Source organism: Haemorhous mexicanus, chromosome 23 (assembly GCF_027477595.1).
Source record: "Haemorhous mexicanus isolate bHaeMex1 chromosome 23, bHaeMex1.pri, whole genome shotgun sequence".
Taxonomy (NCBI): Eukaryota; Metazoa; Chordata; class Aves; order Passeriformes; family Fringillidae; genus Haemorhous; species Haemorhous mexicanus.
In genome coordinates this window covers 6,146,645-6,158,297 of record NC_082363.1, presented here as the reverse complement: position 1 = coordinate 6,158,297, position 11,653 = coordinate 6,146,645, and the positions used below count along the sequence as shown (strand labels likewise).

Here is an 11,653-nt window from a genome sequence, read left to right as displayed (position 1 = left end):
ACATTTCAAATGTAGAAATTCCTTATCTCCACCCACGAGCCTTTGTTGTGTTCTCCTCCCTGTGCAGCTGAGGAGGGCAGTGATGGAGTGGCTTTGGTGGCACCCGGTGTCCTGTCAGGGCCAGCCCAGCACAATCCCGGGGCAGCCACTCCATGGGGAGCCCAATGGACACAATCCCTGGGAAGCACCAGGTGAGATTCCCTACTTTTGATTCCTAGAACTGAAGGCCAGTGCTTCCAGGCTCAGCAATGGCATGTGACAAAGTGACTGCAGTGGTTTCCTCCAGCACTGCTCAGGGTCATGGGGCCATTGCTCATTTAGGGAAACCTGTGCTCATATGTGTGAAGAAATAGCTGAAGTCACTTCTGGAGAAGCAGAACATGAATTAATAAATGTGTATGACACCAGTGCTTGCTCTCTCACTCTCTGATTTACAAATGAGCTGGGTTTGCCCTTAAGGATTATTAAGATCATACATGGGGGTGTGAATTGCTCATTAAACCAGAACTGCATCAGTGCCAGGAAGTTCATGTTTGCTTTTAGATTCAAATCTGAAGGCACGAGTTTGTATCCAGGGACCCAAGAGTGGTCACAGTTGCAAAACTCAGTTTGATAGCAGAATGGTCACAAGTGCAGTTAGAGGAGCAGAAAACTTCAACTTCCAGGAAATGAAGAAATACTTCTGAGGTGACATTTTCCATATTGTCCTCACAACAGCAGCTCCATTGCTACTGGAGTCCTGTGATATGGAAACAGAAACACCAGGCTCCATGTCTAGAGTCCCCTGGCAGTTTTAATGCCCAGTGTGCTCCAGCTGTGCACAGCCCACTCTGGAAGCACAGAACTGAACAGGGTTGGTGCCTTCCCAAGAGATGAACTTGCTGGAGCTGTGCTGAGCTTCTGCTGGGCACTGGGACTTGGCACTGATCCATGCCAGGAGGACACACCAGCACTCTCAGCTCTCTGTGTGCTCAGGGAATTGCCTGCAGACCCACTCACTACTGCTGGATCAGCTCCCTGTGTCTGAGTTACCAGGGAATTGTTTCCATCTTCAGCTGGCCCAGTCAGTTTTCTGTTCATTGGAAAAATATCAAGAAGCTGTTGCACACAACACACATTGTACATGAGAATTGTGTGGGCAGGAGCATCCTGACAGAATTCCCACATTTTCAAGAAACTGAAGGTGTGCATCTCTGACCGCTGCAGGTTTGCACCGTGCTGATTCTAACTGTGGCAGTGAAACATCCAGGGTTACATTTAGCAGACACAGTAACTGTGCTTTTGCTTTTGAAGCTCTAGTGGTGTCCCAGGTGAAGCAGCACAGTCTGCACACGTTCCCCATGGGTCTGCTTTTCCACATCAGGCAATTTGTTTTCCCTTCCACATCAGCCTGTGTCTCTCATTGCCCGAGGGCTGCCCCGTGTGAGAGCTGGCACTTCACCCTCTGTGCCCCCAAAGAACAAAGCAATCCAAGAGAGGGAACCCCAATCCTGAGCAGCCATTGTGCCCCCAAGAAGTCAAATATGATCACTTTCGAGGACAAGCAAAAACACCAGGCTTTTCTCTTATGAAAGGGACTAAAACCTGCTCAGATTTCCTTAAGTGCTTCACAGAACGTCAGCTGGAGTTTACAGGGAGAGTTTACTTTATTTTCAGTCCTCCAGAAATAACCACCTGTTCCTGTTATCCTGGTCCAAGCCTCCCCCGAGAGAACAAACACACACTGAATTTTAAATGTGGAGACTTTGACCAGAGAAACCCAGAACCTTATGTTCACTTCAGTCCTGTGAAAATATTGATCCAAGTTCTCCAGTCCCAGGGATGCAAGTACAGTGGCTGACACCCCTGCTCACCATGGGGTACCAGTGGTGCCTTCAGCTGGTTGGTGGCAGCTGCTCCTTACCCAGCCTAACCCTGGGAGGGCACCAGTGTCACTGTCTTTACATCATTCTTTAATTTTTTAATTCTTTTTGTCCTCTGGATGCATTTTCTCAGGACCTGCCCTCTGTGAAGTGGAAGATTCCTAAGACAGGGGTGTTGCTTCCTGGTGGATAATGTTACACTTCTTTTCAGCATTCTGTATGGTTATCATAACCAGAGTCTGGGGACTGATTTGTTGTCAGCCATCACTTTTTGGTTTCCAGGAGTGAAATCTGAAGGATCCTCACACAATGGATGCTCACAAATGCAGTGCCTGAAGTAGCTCCTCCACTCCCACACGCTGTGCCCTTCCTTGCTTGCTGACAGCTGCCCTGCCAGGAGGTGACTGTGCAGTGAGCAGTGCTGTGTGCAGTGCTTTTAGTGCCTGTAGTGGGATTTACTCACCCTTTGGGGCTGCAGGGGAGCCAGCACACAAAGCCCATTGTGCCCAGCTCCAGGCCCAGCTGTGCCAGCAGCAACACCCAGGGCCTCCAAGGAAGGCAGAGCTGTCCCTGGCTGGCACTGCCACCCCCAGCTCCTCCCCACCCCAGGACACTGGGACTGCTTCAGCATCTGCAGTCTTTAGACTGAAGAGTTAAGTGACTCCACAGGCACTCGAGCCATTATTAAATGAGAACACATCTCAATGGATCAAACACTGGCTGGAAAAACAAGGAACCCCCTCTTCACTCCCACAAACCTCCTCTGTCAAAGGGGGAGCCTGGTTAAAATGTTCCTTGTGACAATTGCTTCCCTGCTTGTCCCTGCAGTTCCCAGCTCGTTATCACAGGATATTTACAAATAATGTTTCTATTTTCTGATTGCATCATCTGAGTCAGGGATTTAACAGCCAGGGGCCAAAGGGCAGCACGCCCTCGGAGTGGTGGGGAGGGAACTTTGCCACAGACTGCCTGTGACTCAGGAAAGAGTGTGATAAGAGATGCACAGGATTATCCTGTGTCTAATGGCTGCTGCCTTCCTGCTCCCTCCATTCTCCAGCTCTGCTTCCTGAACCAGCTGCTGCTTCCTGACAGAAGTTCCACCTGCAGGGCACTCTGGCTTCCCCAGAACAGCAGGATTCTGCTCTCACCCAGAATTCAGCAGAAGGCAAATACAGAAATTCAAAGTTCCTGGAGAGCCAGGATCTCTGGCAAGTGTCTGCCCATCTCCAGGGAACAGCACAGCAATATTCCCCTTGACCACCTGTTACCAGGCACATTTGACTGGACATTGTAAAAGGGACTCCCCAAATGATTTGGAGGAGGCTTGAATAAGAAACTTTATTCTGATCTTAGAAAAAGTCAAGGCTTTTCCAAATCCTACAAAAAGCATCTGAAACTGGATAAAGATAGAAACTCACTGATGTGGATGTAAACCAGATATTCCTCCTGGTGGAATGCCCACCTTTGGGACACTTGGGATTAACAGCAGGTGTAGCTGCTTGGGGCCCTCAGTAATTCTTTCCTCTAACACAAAATTATTGTCACAGAGTCAGCTGGAAAGTGAAGCCACTGGCACCAGAGTTTACAGAGAACTTTGGGTGAAACAGCAGAAATGTTACATGGCCGTTCCTTCCCACATCCCTGCTGCCCTCACTTATTTGCAGTAATCTCAAAATCCTCCCATGTTCCAGCAGAGATCCAGAGATGTCCCAGGAATGGAACCTCCATCTTCTTTCCATTTGGCTGGATCCCTCAGCCAGTGGGAGCAGCTGCAGACACCACTCTTGCCATGAGCAGGACCCTGTAGGATTCTGTGATGTCACCTTTCACAGTCAGGAGGGCTGACACCAGCGGGGGGTCACTGGTCTGCAGAGAGAACCACACAGAAACCAACCTGGTCTTTTGGACACAGGAGACACGAGCTGATCACCTTCTAAACTCTGTTTCACATCTCAGTGTTCAGGTACCAGTTATAGCTACAGGTGACAGGTGACAGCCACTGTGCTGGCTCCTCTGTGTCCCCAAGTGATGCTCATGCTGCAGCCAGTGAGGTATGACAGTGACTCAGCACTGTGTCCCCAGAGTGCCCCAGAGACTGTCCCCACGTCACTGCCATGGCAGCTGGGCACAGCAGCAACCTCAGAGCTCCCAGAGAGGGCTGGAAGGAAATCCTGTCAGCCCCCAGTGAGTGCTCAGTGTTGAGCAAGAGTAGGGGTTACCAGGGGGCACCGTGCAGGCTGGACACATCCTGCCAGGATCTCTGCTGCCTCTTTCTGCTGTGATGGCAGAAATCTTTTCATTTTGGAACCAGCCACTCATTGTGCCATCCCACACACGGGGAACCAGTGCCTCCAGCCTCCATGAACGCCCCAGGAGGTGAATCAGGAAGGGCAATCACAGCCTCATGGAGCTGCTGGGACATCAGATCCCACCTCTAGTAGGCAGAAGTAGCAGTAGCAGATACAAGGCAGTAGAAGGGAAATGGGGCACCCACCAGGAGCCCTGTGTGACACCCGCCAGGAGTCCTGTGTGACATCCCACAAGGAGCCCGGTGTCACTCCTCCAGGAGCCCGGTGTCACACCCCAACAGGAGCCCGGTGTGACACCCACCAGGAGTCCTGTGTGACACCCACCAGAAGCCCGGTGTGACACCCACCAGGAGTCCTGTGTGACACCCACCAGGAGCCCGGTGTGACACCTTCCAGGAGGCCTGTGTGACACCCACCAGAAGCCCGGTGTGACACCCTCCAGGAGCCCGGTGTGACATTCCATCAGGAGCCTTGTGTGACACCCGCCAGGAGCTCGGTGTCACACTCCACCAGGAGCCTTGTGTCACACCCCAACAGGAGCCCGGTGTCACACTCCTCCAGGAGCCTGTTGTGACACCCGCCAGAAGCCCGGTGTCACACTCCTCCAGGAGCCCGGTGTGACATCCCATCAGGAGCCCGGTGTGACACCCACCAGGAGCCCTGTGTGACACCCACCAGGAGCCCGGTGTGACATCCCATCAGGAGCCCTGTATGACACCCTCCAGGAGCTTTGTGTTACATCCCACCAGGAGCCCTGTGTGACATCCCACCAGGAGCCCTGTGTGACACCCGCCAGGAGCCCTGTGTGACACCTGCCAGGAGGCCTGTGTGACACCCACCAGAAGCCCGGTGTGACACCCTCCAGGAGCCCGGTGTGACACCCGCCAGGAGCTCGGTGTCACACTCCTCCAGGAGCCTTGTGTCACACCCCAACAGGAGCCCGGTGTCACACTCCTCCAGGAGCCTGTTGTGACACCCGCCAGAAGCCCGGTGTCACACTCCTCCAGGAGCCCTGTGTGACATCCCATCAGGAGCCCTGTGTGACACCCACTAGGAGCCCGGTGTGACACCGGTGTCGCAGGCTCACCTGCAGGTCGGCAGGTGGCACCCACGAGACGCCGATGCGCTTGAGCTGCCCGCGCTCCAGGGCTCCCTTGGCGCCGTCCAGCTCGAAGCCCGCCCGCCGCAGCTCCGGGCCGCTGTCCAGGCTGAACTCCACGGCCTGGCACGGACACACGGCACCGTCACCCCCGGGCCGCAGGGGCTGTACTGCCCCAAGTGCCCCTTGGAACTCCAGCTATCCCCTGTGACAGTCATTGTGTCACCCTGTCACCAAATACTCCAATAAAATAACAGGATCAGAATTGTAATTCAGTCCTGGGCTCAAAATTCCATATTCTGGAATTGAGGGGGCAAACTGCTAAATTAAGTTTGTGGCTGACTTAGTATGATAATGCTAATTCCTTATATTAGCCCCTGAAAAATAAGCTTTTCAAACACTGTGCTTCTATAATGTAAATTTTATCAGAAATGCTGAAAGCTGCTTTTTTAAATTTATGATTTTGTGAATTTTGGACAGAAGGAATGAGCAGCCCTTTGCACACTGTCAGGATCCCATACAGCCTGGCACAAACCTGCAGGTTTTATTTCCCTCACCTTCTTGGCTGCCAGCTGAGGACTCTGAATGGCCCCCACGGTGATCTCTGCCCTGGCTGGCTCTGCTGAGCCCTCCACAAACTCCAGGAGAAGGAGAAGGGACTTCACCACTTCTTGTGGCCCTAAACAAACAGCAACCAGGTCAACTCTGAGACAGCCAAACTGAGCCTTTGGCCTTTTGGAGGCAACACAAACTGCAGCAGGATGGCTCAAAACAAAGTGATGTGCTATCAGGAGCTGGCACAGACAAAGAGATCCTTTCACAGAGTTAGTGAGGAATTAAGGAAAAGGAGGGTTTGGATAATTTGCAATTGCGAAGTGCAATTATTACTTGTTTATCAAGTTCCAGGCTGGTTTTCTAGCCCATGGCACACTGCTCTGTGTACTTTTTTCCTACTTATGTGTGTGTGCTTGTATTTACTTACAGCTCAGGAGTCAGGAGCTGTTTGCATCCTGTCCCATGAAATTAAGGAAGAGCAACTTCAAACCCCCAGAAGTTTCATAACAGGACAAACAGGAGGACCCAGGATATGTGATTATATATGAAATAATTTCTTAAACATTTAATACACCTCAGAGAACTGTCAGAGAGCAAATGCATCTTAATTCCTCATAGTTGTGTTGCATTATAATCATTTTTTCAAAGAAGCTGCAGAGGTAGAAGATCATCATTAAGACAAAACTGCTTTCAAATGAAGAGAAAAATTTTCCTTAAGAGAAACTTTTCTGGTATTTTTGTGTATTATGAATATATGCTGGAACATAATGCTTATTTTTTCTGATTCTGGAAAAATTGCCTTAAATTTCCTTTCTTCTTAAAGGAAGAGGAACATTCCCATGTCTGATCCCTCCCTGTTCCATAATAAACAGTGGTGGCACTTTACCTTTTTCCAGTTTTTCGTGTGGTGCCACAGGTGAGGTGACAGCCAAGGACTCCACGGGCACATCCAGGGGCACTCCCCCCTCCACAAACATGGGGTGATCCCGGGCTGCACCCTTCAGCTGGATCTCGTGGGCTGTTTGCTGGGTGAGACAGGAAGTCCTGGATGCAGGTGACAGCTCAGGTCACCTGAATGACGCTGGCACCTGAGCCAGCAGCGCCAAGAATTCGTGGTGGCATCACCTCCCCTGAACGATCCCAGCGATCCTGGGCTCTGCAGGAGCTCTGCACCTGCCCTGGGCTTGCCCACTCTGGCACAACCAGGGAAAAGTGCCTCAGGGGGGCACTGGACAAACGATTTCTACACGAGCCACTGAAAGAGGCAAAACTTTTCTGGTGCCAGACTTGGGCCAAGGGTCCGTTCACCCTCCCTTTATCCCGCCGTGCATTTCTAACTGCAGTCCCACAGCTTGCAAGGGCAGCAGCAGCTCTCGCTCGGCCCAGCCCGTCTGCAGTGCTGCTGCTGGGCATTAGTGGTCACTCTGCACCAACTTTTGGTGTCCTGGCAGGGGCCCAGCGCTGCCCGCGGCGCGGCCACCTGCGCATCCGGCCCGAGCATCCCGGGGCAGCTCCGCAGATGGAACCTGGCACCGAGCGGCTGCGAGAGCAGCTCCCTGGTGCTCCTGCTCCTGCCGGGCCCTGCTGGGCAGGTGGAGCTCCCCTCTCCCCTCTGCTCTGCCATTAAAGGCTCCCTGCAGGAGCCCTTGGAGCTGTGCTCAGCTCCTGTCCCCTCCTGACCGTGCCGTGGGGTGACAGTGACAGGGAGGGACCCCACATCACTGTTTTTATCAACTAATAACTGAATATCTAAACCTGAAAAATGTCAGAGGGGCCCAAACGTGCCATTTCCTCCCTACATCAGTTCAGGCAATATTTAGACTGTTTTCATAATCCTGATTGTCTCACCTTGCCAAAGAGCAGAACCTTGAGGCGGTCGGAGTAGTAGAGACTTTCATGATCAGGACTGAAAGTAACCACAAAATCCTGGCTCATCCCAGCCTCAATTTTTCCTTCTATTGGAGAGACCCTGAACACACTGAAGCCATTATAGTTCTGTGTTCCTGGTAAACAAAAATGAGGATACAGATAAGAAAGGAGGACAGCTCCATTTTACTTCTTCATAAATTTTAAACCCATTTAATTTTTGTTGGAACAGCAAATAAATAAGAGCTGATACGTGGCTTTGCAGCAAAACAGGGTGTTAGGAACACGAGATAAATCCATCCATCCATCAGTTTGATGCATTAATCTCCAGAGGAACTGAAGCAGCATCACCAACCCTTTCTATATTCTGACGTGTTTTTACAGATCTGGACATCTTTAAATGGAATCTTTAATATGCAATTACTGTGTGGGTTTATTTCGATTTAAACACTAATAATTCCTCACTTGTGGGTATTTGCTCAGGCTGCATAAATTTGCAGCTCTCCATATTGAAAGAATTACTACAGCTCCTACTGGGGAGCAAAATGAAGTCTTTAATTTCAGGGCTGTGATGCCCCAGGTCCGACAGTTGTGTGCATCTAAGAGGACACAGCTGTGCTGCTTTACACCTCCTGAATCTTTAGCAGAGGAAAAAGAGGAAAGAATAAAAGAAAGTTTACCAACAATCTCTGTTCTCTGCAGAGAGGATGTAAGAAAGGAGGGAATTTTCTGCCGGTCTGTGTCCCGTGTTGGTGAGAGTGACTCCAGTTGTACAGAGAACAGCAGGGTCAGGCTGGAAGTGTTCTTTATCTGGGGACATTCATTCACACAACAGCATTTGCATGAAGGAAATTGATTCTCAGGCCTGTAAGAGCCATAGTTTGCAAAGTGGCTGAATTTATTTTGCTGCATTAGTGCAGCTCTGTGTCGCCAGATGCCACCAGAGGCACAATCTGTGCTGCCCATAACGCGTCACACCGACCCCCCCTCTGCATCAAATACTGGACTTTGGTTATTGACACACTTGGACAAATCTGGGAGGAGACAGTTTGTGCTGTCTTCCCCCTCACAAGAACTCCTGCTGTGCTCTGCAGTTCAGCACAGAGGCCTTACCTGGACTGTGGCAGTCACCGTGTCCCTGGCCATGACGTATCCCATGTCCAGCACCTCTCCCACGGAGCACTCAGTGCTTGGCACCACCCCACGCCCAGAGAGGGGGAGGCTGATGCTGGTCTTTGCCACCTGGATGTCCAGAGTTTCCAAGAACTGCCCAGAGGGTGCCTGGGTTAGTCCATCTGCTCAGAGAACCCTCACCCCTCCAGCTGACCCCTCCCAAGGGACCATCCCAGAACTGAGACAAGATCCAAAGGTTGGGACAGGGAACTTTGTCTCTCCTCTATCCACTGCTCTTGGATCTTTTACTCACCCATTTATCCTCACTTGGACAAAAGGAGATGATGAGGGGTTTATTTTCACCTGGCTCAAGCGTTCCAACTGCTCTGACCAACAGGAAGGGGCCATTGGGATTCAGAACTGAGAATCCCAGCTAAAACAGGGCAACTCAAGGAAAAACATTCATAAAGATTGAGAAAAAAGATATGAGAATAGATTCTGCATATTGTTTACATGCCTTTGGTCTGAACTAAGCATCTAAAAGTTTTTGAGAGATCAATAACTCAAGGGAGAAGATGAGCTGGTGCTTTAGTGTCCAGCAGTTCCTCCTGCAGAGGCAGAGTGTGATTGAGCAGAGGCTGAAGGCTGAGCTCACGTGCTCCAGACAAGGATACCTCCAGCTTCCCTGGGGAGATGTTTTCTATTGTAATTCTCTTCATCATTCTGTGGCCTGCAAGGAATGAAAACACTTCCCAAAGGGAGGATGCTCATCCCTCCCATTCCTCCTCCTTACTTGTGCTCCTGCCTGAGCCAGACTCATCCCAGGCCTATGGCTAAGGCACCGCTCAAAGCTCACCAAAATGCTTTCAGTCACTTCTGGAGCGTCCAGGTCCTTGTTTGTGGATCAGATCTGCTCTTCCATGGGCCTCAGCTGGCCACAGGCTCCTTATTTTCCACCTAAATACCCACTAAGGGCTAATTTCTATCCTGACTTTTGAAAATGCAAAACTGCTGGGAAGAACTCGCTGTCAGAGAGAAACCACTCCAAACCAGAATTCAAGCTCCATACCTACAGAAACGTCCCCAAAATTGGCCGTGTTGATCCCAGAGTCAGACATGATCAGAACAGGTGGGGCCACAGCAGGGCAGTGCAGCTCCAGGTACAAGGTGTTGTGAGGGCTGCAGAGAGAGCAGAGGCAGCTGGGGAATAAAAGGGCAGAGCTCTGGGGTCACAGACACAACAGCAACTGCCAGGGATCTGCTCCTGTCACAGGGTGTGACAGCTCTGGTGTGACAGCACAGCACAGGGCTCCGTGACCGACTGTGCCTGAGCAGAGATGAGCTACAGCTGCCTCAAAGTTTTCACACAATTATTCCTTCAGCTGCTTTGATATTCATGTGTTTGATTCTTATCCAACTGGTGGGCTGGGAGCATGAGTTTCTACCACTGAGCTATGAAGTAATTAAGAGCAGCAAACAAATTTCTCCCCCAAATGAATAAATCAGCAAGCCCACCATTTCCCCCTCACATCTCTGGGTTATCCAGCTGCACCCACCTGCAGGTTAAGTTCCCAGAGCTCTCCTCTCCACTGGCATGGCCACTTGCAACAGAGCATGGGATGATGTATTTGTTAAAACTCCCTCTGAAACTCCTCATCAGGGAAACCTGGGCTGCCCTATAAGCATCAGAACTAGAGAATCCAGGAATAGGAATTATCTCAGTGAGTGAGAGAGCAAAAAAACATCAAATAAATATCTGCTGAGCTATTTGTGATTATTGTTTCTTAGTCACACATTCAAAATGGAATGTAACAGTGAAATTAAATGACTGTCAGTAATGGACCCACAATACAAAGTGGTTGGCTTTTGTTGCCAAAAGAGAATAAAAATGAAGAACCCAGATAACAGATGTTACACCAAAGATTGCAAAAACCTCAATACAATTTCCTTTGGTTGAATACTTCAAGTATTTCAGTGTCTTCCAGTACTTCTACATCATCTCAATGACATGTAAACACACAGGATCACATTCCTCTAATGCAGTATGTAGGCAATGCTTCTAAAATAGGGATTTTTTTTACAATCTCTGCTGAAAGTGTTTAAAAATGATAATTAATGGATGGCAATGAACATGGGATTTTAGTAAAAGATGTCAAAACATCCAGCACAGCCAAATGCCTGTTGCTTCAATATGTATTTACTTCTAAATACTTCCAAATTCCTGAGCCAGGGCAGAAGTCTGGCTCTGAAAAGCTGAATTACCTGCTGTACAAGGGCCCTCAGGTATCAGATTTTGCATGTGAGTGTCCCAAGCTCCAGGCAGCAATGCTGTTGATGTTGACTCTCCCGAGGTGCTCCCACTGCACAGGGACTGCCTCAAATGCACATTTCCCTGCCAGCACTGATGCTGACCATGACTAACGTGCTGGACTGTGTAAGCTCTCAAATTAAAAACAGAAATTACTCTCTGCCATGGATTTGGGCCATCAGCTGGTTCTGGTAGATCTGTTCACCAGAGGTTTCTTTGAGGAGTTTCTGTTGGTCCCCAAGTTGAGCTTTGCTGTTGCCCTTTCCAGAAGCCCCGTGTTGGCTCAGCCCCATCCCCCACACAGCCCCAGCTCCTGCTCCCTGACAGATTCTTTGAAGTCTTCAATCCTTCTGATGCATAAAGGGATTCTTTGCCTCACATGAGAGGGTACAGCTGTGTGGCTCACAAGCAGCACTAATTTTGGAAACAGCCTCTGCAACACAGCTGAAGCTGTTCCCTCTCCAGTTTGCTTTCTTGTCTACCTACAGCTTTAGTAGATTTATTAAACTACTTCTAAAGAGAATGCTGTCTGTGTAGTACA

The 11,653-nt window shown here is 50.0% G+C and overlaps 1 protein-coding gene across 1 annotated transcript in view; it reads right to left on the bottom strand.

The window, feature by feature from the left end:
• Nucleotides 1-3,185: 3,185 nt before the first annotated feature.
• Nucleotides 3,186-11,653, bottom strand: part of CFAP74 (cilia and flagella associated protein 74) — a 36,046-nt gene continuing 27,578 nt past the window's right edge. Inside the window, exons 29-39 of the mRNA XM_059866666.1 lie at nucleotides 10,361-10,495; nucleotides 9,874-9,983; nucleotides 9,479-9,534; nucleotides 9,118-9,237; nucleotides 8,805-8,957; nucleotides 8,372-8,501; nucleotides 7,674-7,828; nucleotides 6,712-6,850; nucleotides 5,828-5,949; nucleotides 5,259-5,393; nucleotides 3,186-3,728 (exon numbers count right to left, since the gene is read on the bottom strand). Of these exons, the coding sequence (XP_059722649.1) occupies nucleotides 3,615-3,728; nucleotides 5,259-5,393; nucleotides 5,828-5,949; nucleotides 6,712-6,850; nucleotides 7,674-7,828; nucleotides 8,372-8,501; nucleotides 8,805-8,957; nucleotides 9,118-9,237; nucleotides 9,479-9,534; nucleotides 9,874-9,983; nucleotides 10,361-10,495 (1,369 nt within the window). The 3' untranslated portion in view covers nucleotides 3,186-3,614. The remainder of the gene's footprint in view (nucleotides 3,729-5,258; nucleotides 5,394-5,827; nucleotides 5,950-6,711; nucleotides 6,851-7,673; nucleotides 7,829-8,371; nucleotides 8,502-8,804; nucleotides 8,958-9,117; nucleotides 9,238-9,478; nucleotides 9,535-9,873; nucleotides 9,984-10,360; nucleotides 10,496-11,653) is intronic.